At 53.3% G+C, this 26,159-nt stretch overlaps 2 protein-coding genes across 2 annotated transcripts; one reads left to right on the forward strand and one right to left on the reverse strand.

The window, feature by feature from the left end:
* The first annotated feature begins 1,634 nt into the window (after positions 1-1,634).
* PMM1 (phosphomannomutase 1) lies at positions 1,635-12,802 on the forward strand. The gene is made up of 8 exons (XM_033058563.1): positions 1,635-1,730; positions 1,826-1,943; positions 2,791-2,867; positions 3,007-3,098; positions 5,299-5,398; positions 6,177-6,252; positions 8,972-9,087; positions 9,845-12,802. Exons 1-8 carry the CDS (start codon positions 1,662-1,664, stop codon positions 9,965-9,967), a joined length of 771 nt encoding a protein of 256 aa, XP_032914454.1. The 5' UTR covers positions 1,635-1,661; the 3' UTR covers positions 9,968-12,802.
* A 303-nt stretch (positions 12,803-13,105) lies between these two features.
* CSDC2 (cold shock domain containing C2) lies at positions 13,106-22,238 on the reverse strand. The gene is made up of 4 exons (XM_033058586.1): positions 21,968-22,238; positions 15,589-15,854; positions 15,239-15,361; positions 13,106-14,974 (listed from the first exon to the last, which is right to left on the reverse strand). Exons 2-4 carry the CDS (start codon positions 15,762-15,764, stop codon positions 14,812-14,814), a joined length of 462 nt encoding a protein of 153 aa, XP_032914477.1. The 5' UTR covers positions 15,765-15,854; positions 21,968-22,238; the 3' UTR covers positions 13,106-14,811.
* Positions 22,239-26,159: the final 3,921 nt, after the last annotated feature.

The raw sequence follows: 26,159 nt of genomic DNA on the forward strand, positions 1-26,159 counted from the left end.
CAGCTCCCACTTTTGGGGTACCCAGAGTAATGTCAGTGCAAGAGGCTCAAGGGATTTCTCTCCCAGATAAGAAAGCTGCAGGTAGGAGCAGCCAGGAGACAAGACCATGGAGCAGCTTGGGCTACAGCAGAACCCAGTGCTGCTACAACAGGTTTTCTAACTCCACACCACTTCCACCCAGACACGGGAAGTGTCCTCCTCATACCGTGTCATGGTTTATAAAAAATAAAGGTTTGCATTCCTGAAACCCCGGGAGTTCACTGTGTGTCTGACCCCATGGCTGTCCTTTGAGAGTCCTGGGCATTAGCTCACGCCTCTGCTGTGTGAATATCCACACTAACTGATGATAAATGTGTAACCACACTTTGACAAGTGCTATAAATGACCATAACCCTAAACTCAACTCAAAACTCAGCACTCAACTGCATAGAGTAGCTAGACACTAAGAAACCATTCTGGGAGCTTCCAGGCATCTGAGAAAAAGAGTACACCTTTCCAGAGGTAGGAGCCCCTAAGCAGGGTTTGATCCAGAAGGCCACAGAAATAGCAATGCTGGGGTGAGTAACGCATGAAACGCCCATCCAAGACTTCCTGACTCGCTGTGTTGTGGAGGCAACTCACAGAAACAGTATGGATATAGCTGTCCTGGTGGACTCAGCTAATGTCTCCCCAGAAGGTAGCTGAGGATATTTTGGTAAACCTTGTCCAAGGCAATGGCACAAAAGTAAATTATTAACATTGTTTCTGTACGTACCCCCACCAGTGAGTGTGAGCAGGAACATCATGAACCACAAACAAGAAAAAAACAATCTGTGAAGCCACCTGAATGCTTCCTTTTGAAAGGAATCTGGTGAAGAACTGCGAAAAGGGGTTGCATGATATCCTGGAGCAAATTAGAACCAGTCAGACTCTAAAAGAATAATAAATCTCTCCCCAGTTACAACGTAGCTCAGCACACTGAGTGCTGTTGGGGGAAGAGAATGCAAGCTAACTGTTGAGCAGAAAGCTTTGGACGTTCCATATAGGCTGGTTTTGATTTTGGAAAATAATTCAGGTTGGAAAATAATTCGGGAATTACTGTAAGAGACCAGGGAGGAGGAGCAGTACAGGGCTGACTGTCAGCATCAGGCCAGCGTAATAGGGCGCCATATGAAAATGGTCTGACCAGATGGTCTAATTAAATCCTAAATGACTCGTGGGCTAAATGGTAGGCGGGTTAAAGCAAAACCTACTGGCTTTGTACAGAGGGTATTTTCCCTTCCCTAGTAAAAATATTAACAGCATTCTACTGGAAAAGCAAGGTGAGGCACTGACTAGGAGAGTACGTGCTGCTCCTGTCCCCTTCACAGAAAACCTCAGAGGAGCTGAGCTTATCAGGTAGCCCAGTCCAGACCCCACAGCCCCTCGGTTCCGGGGAGCACTGCAGTAATAACAGCAAATTGAAGAGACGCACCACACACGCACCCGAACTCCAGGCTCTGAAGGGGTTTAAGGCGGAGAAGCCGTCCAAGACCCGCACCTCAGCGCATCCTTGCGAGGGCGGTGGAGACGCGGGCAGCAGCCGGGGGTGCCGGGCAGGGCGGCACGGCCCCCGCGCGGCCCCTGAGGGCGGGCGGCCGCCATCACTGCCGCGGGCCCGCCCCCCGCCCGCAGAGCCCGCGATGGCGGCGGCGCGGGGCCGGGTGCTCTGTCTCTTCGACGTGGACGGGACCCTGACGCCGGCCCGGCAGGTAGCGAGGCGCGGGGGCGCGGGGCTTGGGGGGACTCGGCCGGCGAGGCGGAGCTCGTCCCGCCGGCTGCGGCCTCACCGCTGCTTCCCCGCCAGAAAATCGAGCCGGAGGTGGACGCGTTCCTGCGGGAGCTGCGGGAGAGGGTGCACATCGGCGTGGTGGGAGGCTCCGACTATGCCAAGATAGCCGAGCAGCTGGGGGAAGGGGACGAAGGTGAGCGCGGCGGACGAGGTCTCCCGGGGTTACCCTTCGCTAAATCCAGCCCCGAGGCTGCCCTTGCCGTGGCTGGCCGTGCCCAGGCGGGAGCTGCTGCTTGGCTCCCTGAGCCCGTGTTTGGAGGGCAGGCGGGGATGCTGCAATCCCTGCCGCCGGCTCCAGCGTCAATTTTGTACGAGCTGCCTCAGAGCTCTGACAGCTTGACACCCGCCGGGGCAGTTTTCGCCTCCCTGCTGCTCCATGGTGGGGTTCCCGCAGGTTCCTCGCCACTTTCCAATGGGATTATGGGGTACAGTAAGGAGTGGGAGGGCAAGGGGGCAGCGCCTGCCTCCTCCGCCGTGTTCTCCGGCATGGATGACAAGCGCCACTGGGCTCCAAGCTCTGCCTTCCACTTCGCTAGTGGAGGGAGGCCGAGAAATTCCCGGCTGAGGCTGATTGCTGAGTCGCCAGTGCTGCGTGTCTGGGTTGCTGGGAGGGCTGGAGTTAGATAACCAGTAACCACATCACCCCATCAGCCTGGCAGCGGGGAGGACACAGCAGACAGCAGAGTAGCACGTATGTAGTTGAAAGCATAACATTTTTGAGCCCTTATCTCTGTACTGCAACTGATTCAGCCCGTGACCTCTGTCAGGTCGTTTCCCCCTGCATGCGTCACCTCCCCACCCATGAGCAGAAGATAATCTCCTCATCCACTTCGTGGGAAGCATAGGATGGCCAGTGGCCCTTTGCAGAGCCCAGGAGCTGTGGAAAGCACAGTACTAAGGAACTCGGTCCTGATCCCAGTCCTTTTTGCCCCTTTTCCCAGGCAGTAGTAATGTTTCCTCTTTTTTTCCTTCCCTCTCAGTCATTGACAAGTTTGACTACGTCTTCGCAGAGAACGGCACAGTGCAATACAAGAATGGGCAGCTGGTCTCCAAGCAGGTAAGTCCAGCTCCCTTTGCAGCCATGGCTCTCCTGCCCTACCCAGGCAAATGGGCAGCCTCTTCTCCCCAGTTGCTACCTCTTCTAGGTGGGCTTCATGGGAAGTCAGGCATCTTCACTTGCCCTTCTATTTCTGCAGGCCATTCAGGACCACTTGGGGGAGGAGCTGCTGCAGGATCTGATCAACTTCTGTCTCAACTACATGGCACTGCTGAAGCTGCCCAAGAAACGGTAACAGCTCAACTGTATGCGAGTGGAAATATAACACTGATTTCTGGGGAGCTGAGCTCCAGGTCTCTCCTAAACAGAGCAGATCTACAGAGCTTGTCTTGCTGCAGGTTTTATGTCCAGAGGCTGTGTAGGATCACTGTCTCCCTGAGCTGGTCACCTTGGGCAAATAATGGAGGAGTGTCTTTGTTCTGAAGAGTCTGCACTATGCTTTAGCATAATGTTTGCTCTTTTGCCCCTTGGATTTTCCTCGCTGGGAAGCAGGGTGCAGCCGCCCTGTGTATCTCATTAAGGACAATGGTACCAGCTTCTTACTGGTCAGGGCATCAGGCATCACTGGTAGTGTGTTTCCAACCAGGCAAACAATGGATCTTAAGATGGGAAGTCCAGCCCCTGAGCACAGAGTATCACACTGTTTCTAACCCAATGTTGCTGGCTGGCCCTGCTCTGCTCCCTACCCTGTGTTCCTCTCTGCTCTTGCCCTTGAGATCCAGCAGCCAGATGGTGAGCTAGGTTGGTACACCTCTGCTGAAGGAAGACCAGACCACTACCAGGAGAAGACAGGATAATCTTCCATTGGATCAGCTCAGTCTATGAGCACAGAAAGAGAGAGAGAACCGATGGCATGAAGGTGGAAGGAGCAGGAGGGCCTCTTTCAGAGGCAGCCTGCAGTTAAACCAGCCTGGATGCAGGGTCAGACCTCACCTCAGACCACAGTTTCAAGAACATGTGAGTCACCCAGGGCTGTTGGGAGCAGAAACTCTGCCCTCTCCTTGCCATGGCTGATTTTTTTCCTGTTCTCCCCCTGTGTTTGTACAATGAACCCAAGCAGGCAAGCTGTTGGGTCAAAATTAATTTGCTAGAAGTTGCTAAACTGTGATCCAGATTAGTTGCTTAATATGAGTCGCCATGTGGCAGTTCAAGGACCAGTGAGAGGGGCTAGGGTGCCTCGTTGCAACAGGACTGCTGGCAGAATGGGCCCCCGAAAACATGGGCTAGGACCCAGAACCCTCAAGGCTGTTTGGCTGCCTCATTGCTCTCTGGTTGCCCAACAGCCTTAGTGTAGTTTCACCTCCCAAGTATCTCTGTGGATTTAGGCTTAGGGGATTTCTAGCAAAGCAAGGACTTTAACCCACATCTCCTGAGTCCTGGCCTGGAGTATGAGCCACCAAACCCTCAGTGCCTCAGAGATCCTGCTCCCAGGCTGCAGGCATGGCTGCCTGTGTGTCCATTCCATGAGGTTCCTCGCTGTGTCAGGAGGGGGAGAACTTTTCTTCCAGACTCAGGATGGTAAGCAGTGTATCACAGAGAAACAGCAGGCAGGGCTAGGAGGGGCAATAAGGTTGGGGTCATCAGCTGGACAGGGGAGGGGATCTCCCTCTCCAGCACAAGAATTTCAGTCTGTTTTCACACTGACAGGGATGCCATCCCCTGTTGTTTCTGCCCCACCAGTGCTGGTATAGCTGTCTGACCCTTTGACAAGCAAACAGAAGTAGCTGAGTTTTTACTAGCGAGAAAAGAAGGGAGCAGTTTTCTGCCAGCTCAGTGCTTTCAACCACCCCACCAAGGAAGCAGTCAAAAAGTGACCCCAGCACAAGGTGAGGATGGCAAGCAGGAACTGGATCCTGTCTGTGCAGGCTTAGATAAGACCTGAGTCAAAGGTGCAGGGGTCAAATGGGAGATATGAAGACCCTGATTCCTGTCCCTTGAGGAGGCCCTGATTGCTCCTCAGCCTGCTGCCGGACATCAACAGCAAGTTACACTGACCATCCAGCCATCCCACTGCCCCAAAGTACTGCCATCTTCCCCCAGCGCCCACAGCATTTCTTGAGCCTCGTGGGGTAGAGGTGCCACAGCCTCATCAGGCAGCTGGTCCAGGCCAGGCAATAGCTGTCCTTGCAGTTATCACATTAGAAAATGTTACCTGTCATTTTCCCTAAGCTCATTGCTTCCAGCCTGTCCCCAGGGCACAGAGGGACTCTTTATTTTTCTTCTCTCACACTCTCTATTTATAAAAAAATTGAGCTCCTGGGGACCTTAAGCAGTTGTTGATGCCTGATCTGTGCCTGTTGTGAAGCACTCAGGAGTGGGCATGGCTCTCTCCTCCTGCATGTTCTTGCAGAGCCTCGCTAAGCAGCCATTCTCCTGGAAAGGTTGTTCTTTTCTCCCTGCCCCATTAATTTGTGCCTTTGCCCACCCACAGAGGGACCTTCATTGAGTTTCGCAATGGAATGTTGAACATCTCCCCCATCGGTCGGAGCTGCACCCCAGAGGAGAGAATCGAGTTCTCCGAGCTGGACAAGGTACAAGGACCAGACCTGGGCTCACCCTCCCCTTGGCTGGTTTTGCACAATCACAGATCTCAGGTCTTACGTGCTCCTGCCCGTCCCCAAGGAGAAGGGAGGTCCAAGTTTGAGCTCTGCATATGCAACAGGGAGGAGACAGAACTGGGAGCCAGGAAACCCAGGAGAAGGCACAGCTGAATGGAAGAAACTTGATTTCATTGGGGACCACCAATGCAAGGAGGTGGCCAGCAGGATTCTCTGTGCTTTGGGAGAGCCTTAGGGAATAAGGCAGCTGTTTAACAGCGTGTTTCCTCCTTTACAGTACACAGAGATGGCCCAGCAGCTGTCTTCTCTCTCCCACTTCCCCAGCCCCAACAGAGCTGGAACTAATGGGCTTTCCAAACTGAGAGTGCCATGGCAGATCTACTGGGCAGTTCTCTAGAGGATTTGGCCATGCTCATTCCAGTTTCTGCCTGGGGAAACTTTCTCGGGGTTGAGGGATCAGCTGGTCTTTGCAAGACGTTTTAAGCAAAACTGGAGGCTTTGGGTTATGAACTGGGCTGTGGGAAACTGAAGCAGTTGCATTTCATTGCCAAGGAAGGTCTGGGATCTGCTCCTCCCAGCAGAGTGAGCTGGTGGGCAGGAATGGTGGAAGCTGGCTAAATGGAACGGGACTGGGGCCCAGTGCAGGTAGGGAGGGAGCAGAGTTACCCAGCAGACAGGTTACAGTGGATTCTGGGAAACTGTCAACATCTAATTATTCAAACCCTCTTTTCTTTCCTCCTTATCCTCACAGAAAGAGCGGATACGGGAGAAGTTTGTGGCCGCCTTGCAGAGGGAATTTGCTGGCAAAGGCCTGCGTTTCTCTCGAGGTGAGCGGGTGGGCTTCCTTGGCTTTGCCTTTGTCATGTTTCCCATAAAATTCTGTGAAGGGGAGCAGGAATCCCAACTGTTCACTCTGAGTGTCAGGAAACCCTGGGATGAGCAGAAGGAGCTTTTAGTCCTGGAGAGCTGCCACAGGGGAGTCACGTTTGCATCCATGAGGTCTGCATCCGTGCAGAGAATAAGCCGTGCTGCAGACTTCCCTCCCTGGGAATCGGCCAGACAGACAGATTTCCATCCCCTGACATTATTCCTGCCTTAATCTCAGTCAGTGGAGCCCAGTGCTGCCCAATGGATCTGTTCTGGCTCAAGCATCAGCAGCAGGGAAGCCAGCAAAGCCCCAAGCACATGCACTCTTCTCTAGGAATGGGACAGGAGCCTAATGCATGTCTTGGCTCTGGGGTTTTCTTGTTAGTTAGCTGCAAGGGAAACATCTTTCTTCCTGGAGAGAGAGCTGACAAGGGGTAAGAGATTGCAGCTCTCTGCCACAGGCTTTTGTAGGGCCACTTCTTGGGATGGTTCTGACGGCCAGCTTACCAAAGGTGTGGAGCTGAAGGAGGGGCTTGAGCAATCCTGGGTGTCTGGCCAAGACAGGGAGGAAAACGAGGGTGTGTAGGTTGTGGGTATGATGCTGGAAGAGGATCCTCTGCAGGGCTGTGAGATAAGAACGTCCCATGTGGCAACCCAGCCAAAAGGCAAGGGGGTGGTGAGACTGAGGCAGTGAGTGACACCCCAGGCACTCTGATCCTCCAAGAACTTTTCTCTGAGAGCCTTTGCTTGCCTTCAGCACTCTGCCAGGGGCATCCTTTGCTGCCCACAGCACTGGCACACACCATTTGTCACAGCAGAGAAAGACAAGGTCCCCTGCTGCTGTGTGCCCTCAAGCACAGGGTGTGAGAGCTGGACAATGGATCTTTCTCCTTGGGCTTTGGGAAGCTGCCATGAAGAGCTCAGGCCTGTTGTGTAAAAACATGAAGGGTAGCTGTGGGCCCCCTGCTCCTCCACAAAGAAAATGTGGGGTGTCTCAGGTCAGGCATCTGAAAAAAGGCCATACAAAAATGTAGCTCTTCTGCCAGGCTGGCTCTGTGTGCCTTCTCCCTGGCTGGCGAGAATGCAAGACCAGAGGTGGTGGGAGGTCTCCCTGCAGCCCCCCAGGGCTGCTCTACCTAGGGGAGTAACAGTGCTGGCTGGTTCACACCACCCCTTCTCCCTTTGTTTCTTACTTGTTCCAGCTGGCATCAGGAGCCCCTTCCTGCTGCCCAGCTCTGTTTAGAGGGCTAGAATGCAGTGAAATGCAGTGGTTTTTACAGGTAAATGGCTTTGGATGCAAAACAAGAGGATGTCACCAAGTTTAGCTCCTGCTCTGATGCTGGATTCTGCTGCAAGCCTGGGGCCATCCCCACCCCTGAGCTCATTAGGGCACTTGCTCCTATCCTTATCACAGTGCCCTGTCCAGTTTCTCTGCTTCAAGGTGGACATACAAGCTCCATCCCTATCTTCTCAGGCTCCAGTGAGGCTTGGTTCAGGATCCCCAAACCAATAGGAACACTCTAAACAGCCAGGAAGGGGAGGTGCATGGCATCAGGATTTGTATGTTTGAGCAATCTGGGGTGTTGGTGCCTCTCCTTCAGCAGGAACTGACCCTGTGATTATCTCTCTACTCACCCTCTTCCTTAGAGAGGTAGGATTATCATTTAAGAAGGAGAGTATGAAACTCCAGGATTTCTGGCGGATACTCCAGTAGATTACCTGGAGAAGACAAGCTGACCGGCAGGAGGTCACACATACCAGCTCAAATCCCCATACCTCTGGCTCTGAGTGAGACCTAAACATACATGTGCCCTAAGTTGCAGCATTTATTTTGGGTTGAGCATGTCTCCTGTCATGGTGCTGGGACAAGGGTCTCTGCAGCCTGTGGGTACCTTGAGAGGATGAGGAAGATGCTGCCTCCAGGCACCCCCAAAAGGCAGCAAAAGTGCTGGGGTAAACTCAGCCTGGTCTAAGAGCAAGGGCTGGGAGGTTTGTTAACCCTTGGTGGCTGTGGGTGTCCATGTCCATATACATGTTCTCTGGGAAAGCTCCCTTGCTTGCTCACATGTGAATTGGTGCCTCTCCAGATGTTGACAATCCTCACTAAACTTGTGTCAAGAGGTGACAGGTCGGGGTCATGCCCTGATGACGCCAACGGGTTCATGTACCTCCATGGCTAGGTCCTTGATCAGTGTGCAGAGAGAGCATGCAGGAGCCCCCAGTCCCTGCACAGTTAAGGAGCATCAGAAGAGTGGTTTTAGAACCATCACCTGCCAGTGATGTCTAGCAGGAGCCTGGGAGAGAGTTTGGTGCCAGTCTCCACAGTCATTGTCCTGTGTTGGGACACAGAATGTGCTGGTGCTATCTGCAAGGCGTGACCCAAAATCTCCCCCCCAAAGATGCCTCTCTTGGGAAGAGCCCTCTGGTTCTGGCTTGCCTGGGCAGCTGTGCTAGTGTCACCCCAGCCATGCTGATGTCACTGCAGCCTGTTGTCATAGGAACAGCCTCTGGCACTATCCTAGCCATGTTCCAAGAGGAACACCAAGGCAGAACTGGTGTTTGTGGCTGATGTTTGGGGTGGGGGCTCGCCTCAGATATCCAGCCCCTGCCCATCCCAGGGTGAGGGAACACCCTGCCAGCTCCCATCAACATTGCCTGATGCCTCCCTTCTTCTGGCAGGTGGCATGATCAGCTTTGATGTCTTCCCAGAAGGCTGGGACAAGCGCTACTGCCTCAATGTGCTTGACGACGAGAGATTCGACACCATCCACTTCTTTGGGAACGAGACAACCCCTGTGAGTATGCCCCACTCGCCCCACACATGGCTGCCTTCTTCTGCTGCTCCATCATGGGTCCTATGGTCCCACTGGTGCCAACACAGACCTGTAGTGCTGTGAAGGGGGAAGATGCTGCCCTGTGCTGTGGGTTTGCAGTGCTCGCATGATGGCTCTGCTGGTTCGTGGAGAAATCACCTTGGATTCACTGAAAGCACTGCTTTCCTTGCCCCAGCATCCTCAGGAGGCCAACAGCCACTCCTGTGACCTGCATGACCCAGAACACAAGCCCCCAGCAGTTAGGAGAGGACTCCTCAACAGCAGGGACAGCTTCATCTTCCCTTTAGAGCAGTGGATGATGATACTTCCTTACTGCTGTAGATCAGCTTGGTCATCCACTCAGCTCTTCCCAGATGCTGGCAGCCTCTGCTCCCCAAATGTGCTGATCCCACCTTCTGCTCGCCCCTCCACAGGCAGGATGGGGTTAATCCAGGCTCCTGGACAAGCTTTGCTGATCTTTGACCTTTCCCATCTCTTCTATGCTCCTCCCCTGACATCGAAGAGGGAGGCAAGAGGGAGGGAGCAGAGCTCCCAGCCCAGCCTCTTCTGCCCCTGTGGGCCAGCAAAGCCCTGCCTGCCCCTGCCCACCAAGTCCCTGTCTGCCCAGCCGCTGGCTCCCAGCCCAGCTTCCCACGGACAGAGCAAAATGTGGATTCATAGATGAGGTTGTTCTGGCAAGACCCTGCTAATGCTGTCCCTGTTTTCTATTCCCCTGCAGGGAGGGAACGATTATGAAATCTATGACGATCCCCGCACTGTAGGACATAGTGTCCAGTCCCCACAGGACACAGTTCAGCGATGCCGCGAAATCTTCTTTCCAGAAAGAGCAAACGAATGCTGACTGCCCAGTCCCTGCAGCCCTACCCCAGTCCCACCCTCTTCCCCCACCAGGAAAAGCACCTTCATTTGAGGAATCTGCTCAGGGTAGACCAAAAACCACTTGACAGAGCTGGTCAGGATGTCACATGTGAGTGTGGGTGGGTGGCAGGAGGGGGCCTTGGCTGAGCAGCCCCTCAGCGCTCCCGGTGTGTGGGGTCATGGCACCAGACCCTCCTCGCCTCCAGAGAAACTTCTCTTGACAGCTCAGCTGTGGTGGGCGGTGATGCAGATGCTTTTGTGGTTGGAAAGCATTTGAAAGGGCCAAAGAGTGAGTGTGTGTCTGTCCTGCACTCCCTCTCCTCTCTTTTTCCACTTGGTTTCTCTTAACACTTGTGCATGAGGAAACTCGTGGCTCACCTTTCTCTCCCCCTTGCACCTTGGCCAGAGAGGCTGGAGTTGCTGAGGCTCGAGGCATTCCCCAGAGTTGTTCCTTTGCAGGAGGCCAGGAAGGCTGTTTGCTTCAATCCTGTAGTAGGAAGGAGCAGCTGAGATCCCAGTTTGTTGTACCATTGTGCTTTCTAATGGAGAGGTTACCATGTCCTTCCCCTCATTGCCACAGTGTGCCAATCCCTCCCTGCAGATGACCTGGGAACGATAGCTTTAACATGACTGGGCTGCTGCTCTGAGCTTTGTTCGGGTCCATGAAGAAACCAGTTCTTCTCTTTAGCTTACAAAAAAACACTTAGGGTTTATTTTCTATATTACTCTCTATTTTCAAGTCAGACCTTGCCTGGCACAGCTGTAGCATCCTGGCACTTCATGCTATGGAACAGTTTGGGGTAGAAGGCTTTCCAGTGGTCTTCCCACTCCTGTGGAAATTGGGCACCACAGAATCATAGAATTGTTAGGGTTGGAAAAGACCTCTGTAAATCATCTAATCTAACCCTCCTGCCAAGGCATGGTCACTCTGAGCAGGTAACAGGAATGTGTCCAGGTGGGTTTTTAATGTCTCTGGAAAAGGAGACTCCCCAGTCTCCCTGGGAAGCCTGTTCCAGTGCTCTGCCACCCTCAATGTAAAGAAGTTCTTCCTCATGTTGAAGTGGAGCCTCATGTGTTTTAGTTCATGGCCATTGCTCATCCTTCTGTTGGGCACCACCAAAGAGAATCTGGCACCATCCTCTTGGCATCTGCCTTTGAAATATTTATATGCATTAATGAGATCCTCTCTCAGTCTTCTCTAGACTAAATAGGCCCAGATCTCACAGTCTCTCCTCACAAGAGAGATGTGTCCTTATGAAACCTTACCCAGGGCATTCATAACAGACCAAGTCCCCTTCCCTCCCCAGTGCTCAGCTTTCCATCCTGCTACCAGAGACATTTTCAGCAGGAGCCAACACCAGCCATACCTGGTTCAGAGACCTGCCAGAGGTACCTGCTCAGCAGTGCCCTCCAAGCTTGCTCTTCCTTCCCATCTCATCCCACACACTCAGTTTACAGGCTCACCTTTAGGGAGACAGGATGTCCAGTGCAATTGTCATATGTCCTGTTCTCTCCCTGGAGCTTTGTGGGTTGCAAATCTACACATCGCTCCTTCAGCCTTTGACCTTCTCCTTCACATTGTCCTTTTATTCCCAGCAATTACATTGTGGTGTGTGGCCACTGGTGACAGTTGTCACAACTTGGTGCTCAAAAGGAGCTCAGGGGTCTGCTCCAGGGAGATGGCCTGCTCGTAGCTCCTCAGGATACACAGATCTGTCGTTTGTGGACCTGGAGAATGCTGGAGGTTTCTGCAAACCCTCCCCCATTGTTCCCCAGGAGCCTTTCTCACACCATCCCTGCTGGTATGGCACTGTCCCATCTCTTGGTCCTGTTTTCTCTCCCCTCTTTCTTCTGTTCCTAGTTTTCCTCATAATGGCTCTCCATTTTCCACTGGCAGCTGGACTGCAGGGAGAAGTTTCTCAGCTGCCTACCGCCACCTACACAAGGCACCACCATCCTCCTCAGGCGAGAGACACTGGTGCTTTTAGACCCAGGGCAGGGCTCCCACATTGCCATGGGCAGAGTCCCTGGTGGCCCTTGGCACTGCTGCCTGGCCACAGGAGCAGGGATACTGCATGACCAGTGCTGCTGGGGTGCTGTCTCCTCCACCTGACCACCTCCTAACTACAGCACATCAGATCTCTCATGCAGCACGTTTGCATGAGCACAGCAGTCTGCCTGGCATCCAGAAATCCCCAACAGTTCCACAAATTCGTCTTTCTACCCAGGGAAGATTTCTGTGTGGGAGAAGAGGACCTGTTGGAGATGCTCATATGCAGGATACCCTTTTCACCAGTCACGGGTTTTGGCCCTCCACTGCAACCTTCATGGAGGAAATGTGTTTTGTGATTCCTTCCTCTCTGTTTCACTGTGGATCAGGTTATGTGTGAGTCTTGGGGAGTTTATTTTTCCTATAAGTCTGTTCATAGCCAGAAGGACCTCTAGTGAGCTAGTGATGAGTGAAGAGCAAGGTCTGGCCCTGACTGCGTGGGGCACCATGGTGACCTTGGGGGCTGAGGTGACTTGCACCTTTGGAGGGAAAGGCATTTCATGGCTGTCCCTGAGACCCCTTTGCCATGATGCTCCTCTCATGGTGGGTGCCCACAGCATAAGTAGGGGTTTCTCCCCATGGATGTGAGTGAGCAGACGTGGCAGGCCCCACGCTCAGGACTGTCTTGCTGTATGGATCCATATCAGTGTGAGATGGGCAGCTCCTGTCTGGCTGATGACAACTGTTAAATGAGAAATATATTTAAATACATAGATATGTATATTAAAAAAATTAAAATCAATCCTATTAAAGCCACAACACGCAGCATTTGGAGTCAGTGTGTGCTTTCTGCTGGGCTGTGTGGAGTGAAAGTGAGCCAGACAACCGGCAAGACACACTTCGAAGTCCCCACAGCAGTGGAGGAGCAGCCCCACTCCTGGTCACCCCTCAGGGTGAGCAGCAGCCTCCTGTCCCAGGCCCAGAGTGTGGAATATCTCCAACCCCCCTGGGGACATACTGTGGGTGAGTCCATTCTGATGTCCGGATAAATTCCAGGGTGCTCCAGGTCCTTTACCTGAGACAGTCACTGTGACACATGCACAGAGGACAAAGAGCCAGGATGGGCAGGGCTCATGGGAAAGTCACTTTTAATGGTTTATTGCCAATGTTACAAAGGTTGACATATGGTCAGACAGGCGGAACCACACCAGAGTTGTAAAAACACCAACAAGTCTAGGGTTTTAGTTTATTTCCAAAAACAAAAAAAAATTCCAACAGTTTGCCTTGGCCAAGCTGACTGCATGTCCTGGGGATAGCTAGAGCCTGAGCCATAATTGCCACAGCCCCTGGGAGAGCCAGGCTTCAGGTTGGCAGTGAGAGGGGTGGGAGGGTCCCGGGGCAATCCCCACACTTGTATGGGTGGTCCTCCCAAATCCGCAGGGCCCAGCTGTCCTGCGTGGCACCAGCCTTGCTCTGTTTCTCTCCCCACTTAGCCCTATCGGCAACAGCAGCAGCAATAAAAGGTGGCAAACACCCCACTCCATCCATGTCAAACACCAGCAGTGCCAGCAGCTCCTGCTGTCACGGTGCTCCAGGAGCTACCTATCACCTCCTGCCCTGCTCAGAGGAACCTGTTGGCACCTTACTGTCCCCAACCCTGCTTTGAACCCCTTAAGATGCTGGTAATTCCTGGAGCATCAGCACCATTTCCCTGGAGTGAGCTCAGGACCAGCCCAGTGCATGCTGTCCCTGTCCCAGTCCCCTCTGCCCTGTTGCTCCCTGGGGCTGTGGGAGCCCACCTGACCAGAGTATGGCAGAAAAGACCAAAAACAAAGTTTGTGCTTTGTATACAAGACCCTGCCTACACCGAGGGGCTGGGGAGGAGGTGGCTGCGCTCACCCCATGGCCGAGGCTGCACAGACCCCTCAGCTCCTCACCACCCCAGCAAGCTACAGACATGCACACACACACACACACACATAGGAAGGGGGTCCCCAGGGGGCCGGGGGGCAAGAGAAGGAGGAGAAAGTGTCTGTCTCCCCAAAACCATGTCAGTACTGAGCCAAGAAAAGTGCGTTACTGCCCAGCAGCAGTGGGGAGCACAGAGGTGCCAAGTGCCCCCTGCCTCATGCCTGGGTGCAGCCCCCCAGGCACAGCACCAAGCACCCCAGGTGCCCTGTCAGCAGCTGACTGCCTCTTAAAACTAAATTTTTGCCTTCTATTAACCAGTCACCTCGCCATGGCACCACTGACCTGAGATCTTGTGATGGAGGGATGTGGCTCAGGTGGGTGCTGTGAGCTGCCAGTGATGGGGATGAGTCTCAGCCACCCAGACCCCGCACAGTGATATGCCACCCCACACCACCCTGTTGTCCCTGCACCAGGACATGTCCCACTGCTGCTGTCCCACTATGGACCAAGAGGGGTGCCCATCTTGCCAGAGTGGAGTTCAGGAGGATGAGCAGAGCCACCCAGGCTCTCCCCTCCTGCTCTCAGCACCTGCTTCAGCCCAGTAGAGCTGGAGGGCTGGGGCATAGGACTGGTTCCTCTGTTCCCTATGGCCTCAGGAGCAAGGAATGGATCATGGGGCTCGGTGCTGCCCCCGGAGCTGGGGGACAGTCAGGGAGGGCTCTGCTTCCCCTGTCCCCCTCGACAGACACTTACAAACACACACAGAGAAAGGAAACCGTAACCTTATAAAAGACACTGAACGCGAACGCCTGCATGTTTGGGGGCAGCCCCGGCCCCGCCGCTGCCTTGGCTCCCCCCACACCCCTTGCAAGCAGCTGGGCAGGCTTGTTCCATGGGGCTGAGTGGCTGGCAGCCCCCCTGGGCGCCTAGGAGCCGATGATCTGGCCAGACCATGTCTCGTGCTTCGTGTGGGGTGCCAGGTTGGTGAGGACCACCTCCACTGCCTGGAACTTCTGGTTCTTGGGAGGGATGGGGCAGATCTTGTACGTCACCTCGTCCCCCTCCACTGGGACATACTCTCCCTCAATGCTGCAGGAGAGGAAAGGAGAGGTGGTGGTGGTGGTAGTGGTGGTGCTGCAGCCAAGAGATGGACCCCTGCCCCAAACCACCCAGAATGAAGGAAGGCACCTCACCCACCAGTTGTGTCTTGGAAAAGAAAACAGGTGATGGAGGGTACAGAACCCCACGTCCCCCCCATGGAGACATCCACACCCCAGCCCACAAATCTCCAGCCCCATGCTAATGGCATGGCTCCCCTGGAGTCTTCCAGCACCACACAGCCCTGGGACTTACTCAGACACATGCACGAAAATGTCCTCAGTGCCATTCTCTGGGGTGATAAACCCGTGGCCCTGGGAGCGAGAGAACTGCTTGCAGACACCCTTGAAAATGGGGCCAGCGGAGGCACGCGCTGTCCTACAGGAGGAAAGGGAAGATTTTTCACTGGTGGCACTTGCCCAGGAGGCGGCACAGGGAGAGATTTTTGCTATGAGCACGATGGTTCCAGGCCGAGCGCATGGCACCCACTCACAGCACTCTGGGCAGGTGTGTGCAGCGATGGTGGTCACAGCACTGGCAAAGTGCACCAGGTGCCAAGGACTCTGCAGCTCAACTGGACAGTCCCAAACCCGCTGGGTACTTACGCCGAGTAGGTCCTGGTCCTCTTGGTGGGGAGGGGGCTGGGCAGATCCCGTAGCAGGAGGTTGCCCCGCTCCCAGATGCGGCTGCCCTCCCGCTGGAAGGGGAAGGTGGGCCACACCGGTGACTTGGGGGAGTGCAGGGGTGGCACTGCCGGCGGGGCGCTGGGGTCCGATGACATGGTGGGGTCAGTGGGTTCCTCCGTTTTGGGATCGGGTGGGTGGGCAGCAGGAGAAAGGATGCCCAGGCGTGTGGGCCTACTGCTGGTGACCTGGGGAGCAAAAGGGGCTGGGGGTTACAGGATTTTCTGCGAGGTTTCTGGCACAATTTGCTGTCAGGAATTGTCCCTCAGCTCCCAGCCATTTGTGGAAGCAGGGAGCATGCTGCCAGCCTTCAGTGTTGGACAGCAATCTCCAGCAATCTTTCAGCTTGGAATATCACCTGGGATGTTCCAGAAAATCAATCCCAAGAGAAGAACCTGGTTTGTTCAACCTTTTTATTGCCAAAATAATCCCATATATTTGAGAAATCACTAAAAAGCACACCCTGGGAAAAGAAGCAGTGGAGGATGGGCTGCCACAGGCAGGGACCATTTCGGGAAGGATGCCCATGCAGTGCCAGCATGTCTGGGCCTCCAGTCTCAGAGATTTCTGATAAAAACATGAAGAAAAAAGGCTGAGACAACAGGTCAGTACATCAAGGTCAGGGGTCTGAGGTCTTCTCAGCACAGGAGGTTACTTCAGCCCCATAGGACTTAGGACACAACCCCAACCCCATCCAGCAGCTGCTGCCCATCCAGGCACATTCCTACAGGAAGAAGGAACACCAGGAGAATGTGGGAGGCTGCCAGCAGCCCTCATGCCTCTCAGGCACCTCAGTCGAGCCACTACACAAGCACAACCTCCTGCTGCCACCATCATCAGTTTCTGAAGGCATCATGGCATTCGCAAGGAGTTAAAGCCCTAAGGGGCAGAAAGCCTGCAGACAAAGCAATCACAATTGTGGGCACTCTTGTCCTTGCTGAAGCACCCCAGCATGAAATTGGAGGGGTTGTGCATTTTTAAGCCTACCAGATGCTCTGATGTGTGATCAGTACTGCAGCTGCTTGCTCAGAAAGGCCTTGCTCTGTTGATTTTTATTCAAATTGCTTTCTGCATCTGACGCTGGTGCCTCTGTCCCAGGGTGCCCCATGCCAGAGGGATGCTTGAGGGCACCTCTCTTGGGTGCACTGTGTGGGGGCTCACTCATTTCCATTGCTCCTCAGGCTCAGGAGTTTCCATCACCCGGAGCTGAGGAGCCCAATATCCCATGGAGATATCACCTTCCCCACACTCCCATCAGCCCTTTTCCACCCTGCTGGGGCATGCAGCATCTTTTGGGACAACACCCACACACACCAGGAAACACAGAGAATATTTAATTTCTTTTCTGACTCACCGTGGCCTTTTGAGACACGAAGGCCCTGGGGGGATGTGCAAAAGGGGGTCACCTTCACTCTGAAATTAGCAGGCACCAAGGACGTGGGAAAAGATTTCTAGAGCAGCTGAAGTTTCAAGGAGGGACCAGGCAATTCCTGTTCCACTCACCCACCTCCACTTTCTTCCTCTTCCAGGGGCTGTGCCTGCCACTGGGCCCCCATGGCTGCTAGTCCAGCTTGGATTCTGCCATATAAGCCTTAGCCAGCTTCCTGACAGCTACCCCCTCTCAGCCCTGCAGAGCTTCACCCCCAGACTCAGGCAGTAAGGGCCACACTAGAGTCCTACTCCAAGGCAGAAGCCACCACGTTCCTCTTGCCCTCTGAGACAACTTCCACTTGTGGCTGCAAACCCCTCCAAACTGTCTTTCCCCTTCCTGGCTCCCCACCCAGACACACACCAAACCCTTCCTGTGCTTTAGTGGCTCCTCTCCTCCATGCAGCAACTGAAGGAAGCATGCACACCAGCCTTTGTTCCGCATCCCAGCCCACACGGGAGCTGCTCAGCTCCTGGCCTGACAGGCTCAGCATTTTCTGCCTCCATGACCAGGTTCACTAACTATTTCCCCCATACCCTGGCTCAGCATCTCCTTCTCCCATTTCCAGGCTAAGGCTCACTGTCTCCTTCCTCCATGCCTAAGGAGCTCAGAGAGGCTCAGGGAGCACCCGAGCGAGACATCCCAATGCCAGACCAGACACCAAACTGCTTCACAGCTCCCATCTGTGCCCTCATTTGACTGCCCTGCCTGCACTGGCAAGCAGCCTGGCCACTTTAGGACAGCAAATAGTGATGTGATCCCCATGCAATGCTGCACGGTTTGTGACCTTCCTAGGAGGTGTCAGAATTGGAAAAGTGGGATGATTTGGGGGTAATGGCCCTCAGTTGTCTGTCACATCATGAAGCCATCACTATGAAAATGGCCTCACCATGGTGCGCCTCCTCTGTGCGGCTTTCTCTGACAGAGGAGGCCTTTCCGTTCCCCCACCAGCTTAGGGACAATGGAGGGTATGTAACCTGAATAAGGATGCTTGGAGCAAACTATTAGTATGCCAAGGGAGTTGTTGGCATCCACAAGTGGCTGGAAAAATGGAAGTTTCCCAGAGGCAAAATTAAAATACGAGGCAAGGGGGTGTGCAGGAGGGGGAGCTTGCAGGGACAAAACCGTGTGGGCTGGTGAAGCGGCAACCAAGAATGGGTTTGTCCCAGGTTCAGCTGTGGGACCAGCCCAGACTCAGGTGCCCTGGAAGGCTCCCTGTTTTGGGGGACGAATGGTGGCGAAGAATGGGAGCATGCTGGGCACTGCTGAGGAGGCAGACGGTCTGCTCCAGAGACAGAGGGGGCAGCAGCGGAAGAGGGTGCCTTCCTGGGCTGCTGTTTGCCCCCAGGGGCTGAGCTTGCTCTTTGTGGGAGAACAAGCGAGGTGCAATTCCACACAGGCACTCTGAGGGCTCTCTGGATGGCCCATGGAGATGTTGCAGGGAAGCCGTGGTGTAGGTTGGCAGCTCACTGGGATAAACACTGGGACAGGACACAGCAAAGCTGTGGGATCCCCATCCTTGGCAAATGCACTGCCTGGACATGTCATGGAATTGCCCGCTCTAACTCCTGCTTGGAGCAAGGGCTGGAGCAGAGATCCCTATACTGGGGCCACGCCAAGGCTGTCTCATTCAGCCAGCAGCACTCTGCCCCTCTTCAGCACTTGGATCAAGCATCTCAGATTTATTGGTCAGCCTTGGTGCCCAGCAGCTGAATTCCTGGCTTTGGTGGTGCTGATGAAGCTGAGGCTGAATAGGAGCTTTGGCACATGGGGGACTTCAGGGTCGTATCCTACCTCCCACTTCATTTAAATCCCTGCTGCAAACAAAGACACCGAGGAAATTAAACTCGGGGCAAAAGCAGGCTGAGAGAAGAGTGGGAACACAAGCATATCTTCGCCAGTGTCTCCTCCCCTCCTAGCCCAGACGCAGATCGGGGAAAACCTCTACTGTTCTCCTTCCCTCCCTGCTCTTCACCCCACCATCCTCTCCCCAGTCATTCCTCCACAGTGTAGCGCCAGCAGAGGGCATGGAGGGAGTACCTGCACAAGAGGCATTTTCACCCTCTCCTCAATCTCCTGTGGTCACAGTAATCTCTGCTGCAGATGGGAGCATCTCTCCCCACCTCAGGTCTCTCCCGACCTGTCTGACACCACCCCAGGACAATATATCCATCCCACGCACGTATAGAGTGCAGGGACAAAATCCGGGTCACTTGAGGAAGCAAGCAGAGACTGCAGCAGCCCGGCTCTGCCACGGGGCACGGGAAGCCTTTCCAGCATAACCACCCTCCACCACCACTGCTGGACCTCCACCTCGCTCCTCCCCGTCTCCTCTTGGTGGCTTTGCTCCGAGGGTCTCCCGAGTCCGACAGTCCTCCGAGCCAAGGAGGCAAGTGGCTGCAAGCCCAGGGCTGCCTGGAAGGATGCTCTTCATAAAAAAAACCAGTTCCTACCCTGTCCACCTTCCCTCCTCCCCTCAAAAAAAACATCTCAAAGCCAAACCCCAGAGCCCTTTGGTGACTGGGTCTTCTTTGGCTGCAGAAGCCAGCTTTGCTTTTATATTTTTTTGGTGGGCAGGCTCCTGAGCAAGCGGAGCTGACAGTCAGGAGCCCTTGCAGGCGGAGGCAGGAAACCCAGGCCAATTAAGGCAGACAGGCAGTAGACACATCAGCTTTTATCTCAAGATCCAAGTACCCCATTCATCAACAGCGACTGAAAGGTCTGCGGTTTATCAAATAAAATCACTGTCTCTCTCCCCTTCTTTAAAGCCAAACACATTGACTTGGGTGCTGGCTATGACCTTGTTTAACTAAACAGCCTTTCAAGGCCCCCTAGAAGCGGGGAAAGAGCCTTTTGAAGAGGCAGCAGCCTCTGTCTGCCACTCCCCGTTCATTAGTGGCAGCGGAAAAATAATAAAAAAAACCCCCTCACGCTCCCTCGCCCGGGCGGGGGAATACATATTTAATTAGCTTAATCGCCCTCGGTGAGTCGGCCCTCCCGTGAGGCGTTTCTTTGTGCTCTTTCCCATGCGCTGGAACCCCCGGGACGCCCAGGATGGATTGGCGGATGGGTGGCCGCTTTGCTGGCGGCCGTCACGCTCCGGCTCTGGACGTGACCCTTCGGTTGGCCAGACCGTCGCCTTTATGGGCAATTCCCTTTCACGCCGCCGCTTCTCTTTGTAAATACGCAGCTCGGATGCTGCCTGCCACCACACTCGGCTCTCCCGAGTGCCATTGCTCCCCCAGCCAAGGAGCTGGAGGTTATTTTCCCTCTGCTGCCTTTTGCAGCAATCTCCTGCACAGGCCACTCTCCATCACCTTTTCTCCATCCCTTGCAACTGCTGGTCGCCCAAGTACAGAAATCAGGTTTACTACTTCTCTAAATCTGCCCCAGTGGAAAAAAAGGTCTCTGTATGTCAAAAAGACACCCCATCTCCACGGCCAGCTGCCAGCAGCCATCTCCTCACCCTATGGAGCACAGAAAGCAATGCTCTGGCCCGCTGCCATTCTCAGGGAGGCTGATGCCCCCCCAGACCTAGCTTGTCTAGACACAGGCTGAAACAGAGAAGAGCTACACCCCTCCGGACGCATGAGCGGGTCCCCAGAGCTCAATGCAAAAACAAAAATTCCATTTTTTGGCTGCTGGGCATATTCACCTGCTGAGGGACCCAACAACAACACAGTGGCCAGCAGAGATCCCAGGGGGGCTACCATGAAGGGCAGGAATCAGCTGGGGAACCACGATGGCTCCAGGCAGGGGTTACCACGAGCAGGGCCACCACAACACTGGCTGGGCTATGTTTCTCCATCCTTCCTTCCTTGGAGAAGGCTCACAGCCTTGGTGTCTGGCAGATTTTTATAAATGCTGTCTCTGTCCGATGCTAATGAAAGCCTCTCAGCTCCTCCCTCTCCCGTTTTTAGTTACCAGATCATGTTAAGAGTTAAATACCAACCAAAGCCATTTTCTCACCTACCCTGCCTATTACAAACACATTTGATGAGAAAAAAATACTATAGGGAAATAAAACTAGGTGGTTTTTGGGCAATGCACACTGACAGCATCCCCTCCCCAGCTAAGCCAATCATACTCCCAACTCCAGAGATCTTTGCTGAGATAGTCTCGCCTACGATACAGCATGCTTAGCGCTAAAATATGAATGTCACCTTTACGGATTGATTATAAAAAGCTCCCTTATGGAGAGTGTGCAGGGCTGCCCAGTTCTCAGGGAGGCCATGAGGGACAGCAAGCAGGCTGACAGATGCAAAGGAGAAGCAAAAGGAGAAACCATCATGGAGGCTTGATTTATCTTTTAAGCATGTATGGATAATCATCATTCCCAAATACCAAGTTTGAGATTTGTTTGCTTTCTTGTGATTTTTTTTTTTTTTAATTAGCATAGCATCTGTTCAAAGACCTGGCACAAACATCTTCGTCTGTGTCCTTCCTTCCTCCTTTGTGGATCTAACTTGCCATCTGCAGGAATAGTGCAGCCAGCCCAAAGAAATCCCAATTTCAGCCCCCATCACTACTTTAATAAGTCAGATTTTTCACAAATTGCCTCCCGCTCACCCGGTAATCAGAGAGCTGGATCCCAGATGAGCTCAGCCCTCCATGGCAAAGCCCTGGATTATTTGCCCCTAAGCCAAAGCAGACGTGCAACATTGCCGCCGCCGCCACCCCCAGGGGAGTTATTGTTCCTGAGGCTGGTGGGGAATAATCACACCGGAGGTGGGAAGTCACACTTCATCCTCTCACCTCTCCACCGTCAAAAGGAAAAAGCAGGTTTCAAGGAAAAAGGAGGTCTGTGAAGTTTAATCCCCAGCTACAATAGCCCGGGCGCGGTGCATGGCCATTGTGCCTCCCCTTACTCACCTCCTCAGCAGCGACGGGCTCCCTGGAGCTGCGCTCTGCAGAGCATCGGTGTTCGGAGGGGCTGGACGCTCCTCCGCTGCCTTGCGAGGAGCAGCGGTCTCGCCTGCAGCCCAGCTCCGGGGGCTTTCTCGGCTGCCTGCCTGCCTGCCGGCTGATGGATCTGCGGTATCTGATGTGTGGATGATGTGCGCCTCGAACACACACGCATCCGCACGCCTTCCCCTGACGTCAGGGCCGGGCCAGGGGGAGCGGGCAGGTGGGAGGGATCAGCCTGGTCATTTCTGAGCTAGCTAGGCTTAAAGGAGAAAGTCTGTATGGGGGCCCGGAGGTGACGAGGATCGGCCCCGGGGGGCTGCATCGCCCCGGTTGCTCGAAGTGACGCACATTGGTGGCACAGCCGGACGCAGGGGCAGCCCCACAGGCTGTAGGGACAGCAGGATGGGGTGTACACTGCGGGCAGGGATGCAGACAGGGTCCCTCACAGTGAGTGAAACCTCTCCCCTGTAACCCCAAGTCTCACTGGTGCCCTGCAGCCGCTCTTCCCTCCTTCCCAAGCACCCCGGGTACCGCAGTCAGCCCCCATGCAGCAGGAGAGAACAGGAGGCGCATGCCGCAAATCCATCCTACTGCCCCACTCCCTCCGGGCTCCCAGCCAGCCATCACAAACCCAGGTGCTTCCTAAGGGTCTCGTTTCTATCAGCGCACTGTGCCAAAAGACCTCTCCTTTCTGTTTTCCCCTGTGCTTGTGTGACCGTGCTCAGGGGAGCCACGGTCAGAGGCTGTGCCATGAATTGGCCTGAGACTTTCTAGTCGGGGTGTAAAGCAGTGGGATGAGGGCAGATCATTTGCTGATTCCATTGGGGATTAGGACAAGGAGTAATATGGTTTAAATTACAAAGAGTAAGATTGATGTAAGACATTAGGAAACACTTTCTAACAGAACAGACAGTTAATTACTCAAGTAGATTGCCTGGCCAAGCACCAGGGTCTCCATCACTGGAGGCTGGTAAGAACAGGCTGGGTAGGCATAACTCGGGGGCGATGTAGGTGATATCAGCCTCATTTTGAAGTAGAAAGGTAGTCAACATCAGCACTTTACCAAGCAAGTTCCTGTGATCCTGAAATAAAATTTACAACAACCCGAACAACCATCATGTATTGTCAGTGCTGCAGGGAGCTGATACGGACATCGGACATCGTGTGACATGGGGTGGGTCATGGGTTGCTTTTGTTTCCTTAAACTCTTTCCTTGATACATTCTAAGTAGCTGAACATGGTGATGCCAACTGGAACTGTTCCACAAACAACCCTCAGGGCTGCAGGGTGGCGCACAAGTTCTGTGGGAACCACAAGGCATGGCACAGAGTCAGGAGACAGGGTCATAGCTGCTCCACCTGGCTGTATCCATCCATCCATCCATCCATCCATCCATCCATCCATCCATCCATCCATCCATCCATCCACTGGGTGTTGATATGGGGCTGTCTCAAGAGCTTGGATGGAGGGATGAGATCACAAAGCACTTCTCTCTCTCCTGTCAATGAATTGTAATGCAGAAGAAAGCTCCACAGGCAGAAGAGAACAGCCAAGGCCAACAAGCACTGAAACTCCAAGTGCCGGTGGGTTCTGCCATTGCCCATCACGCTCTGTCCGTGGCTTTTCAAGTAGTTCTCCATGACAGAACAGGAGCCCCATTCATGCCCTACAGACACCACAAGTCTTATCTCTCCAGTCTACTCTTCAGAACTCTGCAAAAGAAGGGGAGGAGACCCCCAGCCAGCGCTCAGTCTCCACTCTGAGTTTCTCTGGAGACGGCTTCTCCTTTCTTGGGGGACAACTTTGGCTGTCCCACATAAAGGCTCTTGATGGAAAAGGCACGGGGAACTCGAAGTACATTTGGCTGGAAGGTGACTCTGGGCATGTGCTGCAGCAGAGGAGGCAGAGACTCTAAAGCAGGCATGCTTTAAAAATGATAAAAGCAGAAGAGGGGAAGCTTTGATCAAACAGAGAGTGGGAGTGGGGGTGCCAGAGATGCCTGCAGAGATGGAAGCAAAGGCAGGAGTGCAGAGGACTTTTTATGTGAAAAGATACATAATTCCTTTGGAGTCAATCAAATAAGGGCCAGAACAGTCGAGATGCAAATTACCACTCACCTCCCCTAGCATCCCTGAGCCAGTTTTCTCCAAGAGCCATGGGCATGTGGGGACAGAGTAGATCTTAAACCAAGTAGTTTGGGGGCTCCTTTCATTTTCCCCAAAAGTTCCAATCCTTCAAATATTATAACTTCAAATATTATTTTCCAGTTTTCCTGTACAATCAAGAGAATGAGAAATGTCTGGTATTTTCTCTGAGGGACAGAAAAACTTGTCTGCAAACCCTGGATTCCAGTGGCTAAAGCTTAAATAATCAAAAAAAAAAAAACCCAAAAAAACCCCCAAAAAAACCAAAACCAAAAAAAAAAACCCAACCAACCCAGCAACTGAGACCCATGCTCTGAGATACTGGAAAAGCCCCAATACTGCTAAGAGAGACCCTAGAGACTTTATGGCTATGTGTAAAAAGATATGTACAGGTACTGTGGATTTTTGGATATTCACCATGTCAGTACTACTGGGAGAAAAGGAGACAACTCAGCAAAACAAAACTGTTCACATCATCTCCAACAGCAAGACACTTCAGCAGCAGCAATAAATACAGTGTAACTCTGAGCACTACCATTAGCTGAGTTGAAGCAGCACCCATATTTTACAGAGCATAATTTGGATTTTATTTATATTTTTACATTGAAGACAGCACTTATGAAATATGGCATTCCTCCAGGGAGAAAACCTAAGTGGGAACAGAGCAACATCTGTCATTTATAGACAGCCTAGGCACGCACCATTTGGGACTGGGGAGGGGCTACCTGAGGAAAGTGAGACTGGAAATCATTTCCCACCGCCTGGGGTGTTGCTGGTGGAAGCTGAGACACTGGCAGCCAGACTTGGCTCTGGGGTGGTTGTAGCCTGGTACCAGAGGCAGTGAAGCTCAACCAACACTGCCATCACCAGCTTGCTCTGCACACAGTTCAATTCAGTCTCCCCAGCATGAAACCAAAGTACCTGCAAGTTTCACCAAAATACACAGTTGCACAGAGAAGAGAAATCGTTACTGAGGAGTGGCCCACAGCATTCAACCCTTGTTAGCAGTCACAGGAGATTCTGCACATTTGCTGCAAGCAGCACACAAAAGACCTCACTCATAGAGGACCCACCTCACTTGGACCATAGACCCAAGACAGGATGAAGAGAGGCCCTGCAGACCTGCTGCTCACACAGCTGTTTTTTGGGGGCTGTGGATAAGGCTGAAGGGAGATGTGTCTGCTTCATATTGGGCACGCAAAAGCACCCAGTGGGGCACGGTTATTGGATGCATGGAAAATGTTAGCTCAAGAATGGGCTAGAAAAGGAATCCACTTCTCTCCATCTCCCATATTCTCCCAGGTATTTCAGTCTAGTATTCCCTAAACCCCTAACCCTAAGTCCCACTTAACCCTACAGTTCTTATATAAACGCATCGAGTGACCACCTTGCCAAAAACAGGAGTGCCTAAATTCTCTCCTTGTGTGATACCAAAGCTATTTCTTCCCTTGCCATCACGACAGGCTTGAGAACAATTCGCTCTTTGGAAAAAGTACCTACAGACACCTGCAAAAGCTGCACTAGATAAAGGTCAAGCCTTGCATTGCCAGACCTGCATGAGGCCAGCACAGAACAGCAAGGGATGCGGCATGTGTGCCAGCAAAACTGTGCTGCGCTGAGATTAGCGCAGCCGTGACTGGAGTGCAGGAGAAAGGAGCCTTTGTAAGGCTTCCTGAAGTAGGACAAGAAGAACAAGTAACGCTGGGGATTTGGGTTGAGGTGTTCTGATAGAGTAGTGTCTGCTGTGCTGGCAGCAGAGCTCCTTGCTGAGACAGTAGATGCTGCTCCAAGAAAAATGCTGCTCTTCCCAGGTGACAGGGGAAATCCTGTTTCTGGCCCCCTATTTAATACAAACATGCCAAACATGGGCAGACCAGCCACATTTATTTAAAAAAAAAAACCAACCCCACAACCCAATAGACCCTGATGAAACAGAGTAATTGAGAAGAGATCAACACCTCTTTGTCCAAGACAGGTATCGTCTTAATGAGGCCTAACCAGGGTATTTCCAA

The sequence above is a fragment of the Catharus ustulatus genome, chromosome 4, assembly GCF_009819885.2.
Source record: "Catharus ustulatus isolate bCatUst1 chromosome 4, bCatUst1.pri.v2, whole genome shotgun sequence".
In the NCBI taxonomy this organism is placed as follows: Eukaryota; Metazoa; Chordata; class Aves; order Passeriformes; family Turdidae; genus Catharus; species Catharus ustulatus.